Here is a 3,734-nt window from a genome sequence, read left to right on the forward strand (position 1 = left end):
TTTCTACTTTTCTTTAAAACGACTTAGCCCCGAGCTGACTCAGCGCCGCCTGCCGGAGGCTCTGCCCAGCGCCTTCCAAAGCCCCGAGTAGCCCTCCGCGCCAGCCGCAGCCCCCACCCCCGTGCCCTGCTTCGTGCGAGAGACGGTTTTGGCTCCGGCTGCGGGGTCTGGGCCGCGGGGGGAGGCCCTGGACCGTGAAGGGGACAGAGCAGTTACTCTGCGCTGAATAAACGGCCCCGCCCAGAGCGCGGCCCTTTACTCTTGACCCACCCCAGCCCCACTCTCAAAACCGGATCCTCCCTTCAATACGGTGAATACCAAGGTGAAAACCGTCCACGGCCCCTGCATAGAGAGAAGCGGAGGTGAGCTCGGCCCCCCGCCACGGCTTCTCCTCCCAGGCCCCGCCCGCCGGCTCCTCTCGGCCCCGCCCACTGGCCGCATCCCGGTCCGGCCCACAGGTCCCCTTCCCCGGGCCCCGCCCACCGGCCCCGCCTCGCCCACGGGCCCCTCCCGGGCCCCGCCCCCCGCCCGCGGCCCCCGCCCACCGGTTCCGCCCCCGAGGTCTGAAGCGGGCCCCGCCCTGGAGGCTGCTGCGGGGGAACGGTCCTCCTCTGGCGCCTGGCTGTCCTCGGAAGCCCCCGCGGTCGGTAGAGCTGATCCCCGGCAAGTTGGTCCTTTTGGGCAGCACCTGAAACCAAAGTCTGAGTCCCTCTGAGACCCCTGTCCTTGGACCCTTCTCCGCCGCGCGGCCTGAATCCAGCCCAGGCCAGAGCCCGGGGCTGACGCTGCCTCCAGGAAACCCCGGATTTCTCTGCTGGAGGCTCGCAGGCAGGTGTGCACAGGCCCCCAGCGCCCGCCAGCCCTTGCGGCGGTAATTCCAAACCCACAGCTAACCTGCTCCCTGCCAACCTTCTCAAAATCACCGCTTAGACCTGAAGTGTCCAGCCACAGACGTGGTCAGGTGACGTGCCCCTGTCAGCCCAGCATCTCGCAAAGGTCCAGCTGGGGAAGGGGGCCTCCCAATGCCACATCCAGTCCGGAAGCAACCGCCGCCCCTGCGGCCAGGCCATAGGCCCAGAGACACTTGGGGATTGGAGAAGGGTCGTCTTGGCTTCCCTGTGCTTGCGTTTTCCTGGTTCCTCGGGGATTAACGGGTTAAAGTGAAGAAGCTCACAGCAGAGTTTTAGGGGACGCACCTTGATGACTCGGCCTCGGAAGATGCTCTTGTCCAACGCCACCGCGGCCTGGGCTGAGCTCTCGGCAGCAAACTCTATGTAGGCGTAGCTGGGGTGGGTGGGCATGGCGGGTGAGGGCCACCCCGAGGTACCCAGGCTCCCCAGGGCGCCCGGCCCCTCCGGGGGCCTCCTCCCTGAGCCCCCTCCCCCACCCCCATGGCCTGCCTGGCACTGACCCCTTGGGGTGTCCGGAGAACTTGTCGCATAGGATGGTGACCCGGTGAACCTCCCCGCAGGAGTTGAAGTAGGCTTCGAGCTCCTCAGCTGTGCCCCCATAGTCCACCTGCCACAGGTACGGGCCCCTGGGGTGGGGAGGCCTCACCCTCCTGGGGTCTCCCACAGCACGTTTTCTTGGTAGCGGAGGTCTCTGTCCCCCACCCCTGTTGGGGATGGACCGGAGACAGAGACGTACGCCCCCCGTGTGTTGGGCGGACCCCCGGGTTTATTTGGTCTGTCCAGAGAGCACGTGGCTTTTAAAAGTGGAATCTGTTGCCAATGATTGGCCGAGCGGAGATTTCAGGTGGAAACCCTGACTCCCAGGTCATGCTGGGAAAGCAGGATGTGAGGACACAGGGCCCAGGTTCCCTCTGGGGGGCAGCCCTCTGGCTTCTCTCCTCCTGGACCTGTGTCCCTTCCTTTAACCCCACGGCCAGGAGGAGGTGGCAAACCCCAAGAGGCCCCATCTTGCCCCCTCCCTGACTCACATTCCCCACATAGACGGATCTGTGGTCGGACTCCAGCTGCTCCGTGGGGGGCCCGGGGCAGGCGCAACCTACAGAGAGGGGGGCCTCAGGACAGCGGGTCTCCCTGCCGGCAAGAGGGGGCGCTCCCGGCAGACGCCTCACATTTGTGGCTCATTCCTCACTGCTTGTGGGAAGAGGGTCACCCCTTGGGACTGTTCCTGCAGGGCCGCTGCCCGGCCCGACGCAGAGACCCTCAGACCCTCGCCGTGAGCTGGCACTAGGCCTGTAGCACAGCCCGCCCAGACTACAGAGAGGAGGGGCTCAGAGCCGCGTGCCCGACGACTGGTGGCCCACCGCCAGGGGAGGGGCTGGCCGGCCCCCTGGCTCCTACCTGCCTCGGGGCTCAGCAGCTGCCTGGCCGGTGTGGCCCCGGCGCCCTCCTCCCGTCCCGCCTGGCCCTGCGCCCCAGGCGGCTCCGGTCCTTGGGCCTGCTCCATGGCCCACAGCTTCACTTTGATGGCCTCCAGCTCCTGCCAGCAGGACCCCACACTGAGCCCAGAGGCAGGGTGGCCCCTGGGCTCCTCTTGGGGGCAAGGGGGAGCAGGCCTGACCGTGCCCGGCCTCAGGGTCCCTGGCTCCTCAGGGACGGGCTGGGGGGGGGGGAGGGGTCCTGGAACGGGACTGGGAAGGCCATGTGGACTCGGGCCCTGCCATCCTACCCAGCCTTGCAGGGGTGGGCAGCCCCCCTACCCTCTTCTAGGCAGGGGGACAGTGGCCCGGGAGAGGCCCGAGCTGCAGCCGTGGGTCCCCTTGAATCCAGGTCCTGGCCAGCCTCCGCTGGGCTCCACGTGGGTGTTACCTGGTCGGGTTCCGGGTACTCGGCCAGCTCCTCCCCCTCCAAGAGAGACAGGGGGAAGCCTGCATCTTCGGGGTCATTCTCCGCTTCCCCCGGCTCCCCCTCCTTCCTGTCCCCACCCCCTGGCTCCAGAGGGGGCTTCTCGGCCCTGCCCCAGGCCCCCCAGCCCTGGGCCTCAGGGTCCGAGGAAGCCCTTTGCAGCCAGGCCTGGGTCGGGGGTGGGAAGAGAGCGTGGCTGAGGAAGGGCCACATGGGCGGGTCGAGGGGCAGGCGGACGAGGCCTCCCTGGCCGCTCACCTCCACGCTAGCACCTGCCCTCACCCGCCCAGGGTTTTAAGCCCCTCACCGGGCCAGCTGCTCCCACTAGAGCGCTTAAAAGGCTTCCCGCAGGGCTGAACTTCCAGCCCCCGCTTCTGGGCCAGCCCCTTCTCCCTCACCCGGGCCGATGCCCCCCCGTGGGGGAGAGAAGAGGGCTCCGCCTGCAAGGGCTTGCCACGCTCACTGCACCTGCTCAGGCTAGCGGGCCACAGGAAGGAGGCACGTAGGAGAAGGGGTGCTTCCGGGAGGAGACGTGTTTGGGCCAGCCTAGAGGGACTGGTGGGGCAGAGCTAGGGCAGAGGACGGCCTGGGCATGGGGCCCGGCGTGAGCAAAGACCTGGGGCAGGGAGGGCAGGGCGTGTGCCACAGGGCAGGGCCCGGCCCCTCCTCTTGACCCGCCATCGATTCCCCGCGGACGCTCCCCTCTCGCACCCCTCTCTGGGCCAGCTTGTGGGTGGGAGCCGCTCACAGGAGGGCGGAGTCCCGTCCTGGCCACAGGGCCTAAGGGGTGAACCCTGGGCAGATCTGGGGTGGACACTGGAGGCCCGAAGGCTGCTCGTCTTCCTTCTGTGAGGCTTCTGCTTCTCAGTTCTCGCCCCTGGAGGGCGGCCGTGGGCCTCTGTCCCCAAGTGCCCCGCTCTC

At 68.0% G+C, this 3,734-nt stretch overlaps 1 protein-coding gene across 1 annotated transcript; it reads right to left on the minus strand.

Moving 5' to 3' along the window:
• Positions 1 to 302: 302 nt before the first annotated feature.
• PABPN1L (PABPN1 like, cytoplasmic) lies at positions 303 to 3,244 on the minus strand. The gene is made up of 7 exons (XM_019413209.2): positions 2,778 to 3,244; positions 2,310 to 2,448; positions 1,940 to 2,007; positions 1,412 to 1,518; positions 1,197 to 1,284; positions 546 to 688; positions 303 to 342 (listed from the first exon to the last, which is right to left on the minus strand). The coding sequence occupies exons 1-7, from the start codon at positions 3,024 to 3,026 to the stop codon at positions 303 to 305; spliced, it is 834 nt and encodes a 277-aa protein (XP_019268754.2). The 5' UTR covers positions 3,027 to 3,244.
• Positions 3,245 to 3,734: the final 490 nt, after the last annotated feature.

Source organism: Panthera pardus, unplaced genomic scaffold, assembly GCF_024362965.1.
Source record: "Panthera pardus isolate Hobbes unplaced genomic scaffold, ASM2436296v1 HiC_scaffold_19, whole genome shotgun sequence".
In the NCBI taxonomy this organism is placed as follows: domain Eukaryota; kingdom Metazoa; phylum Chordata; class Mammalia; order Carnivora; family Felidae; genus Panthera; species Panthera pardus.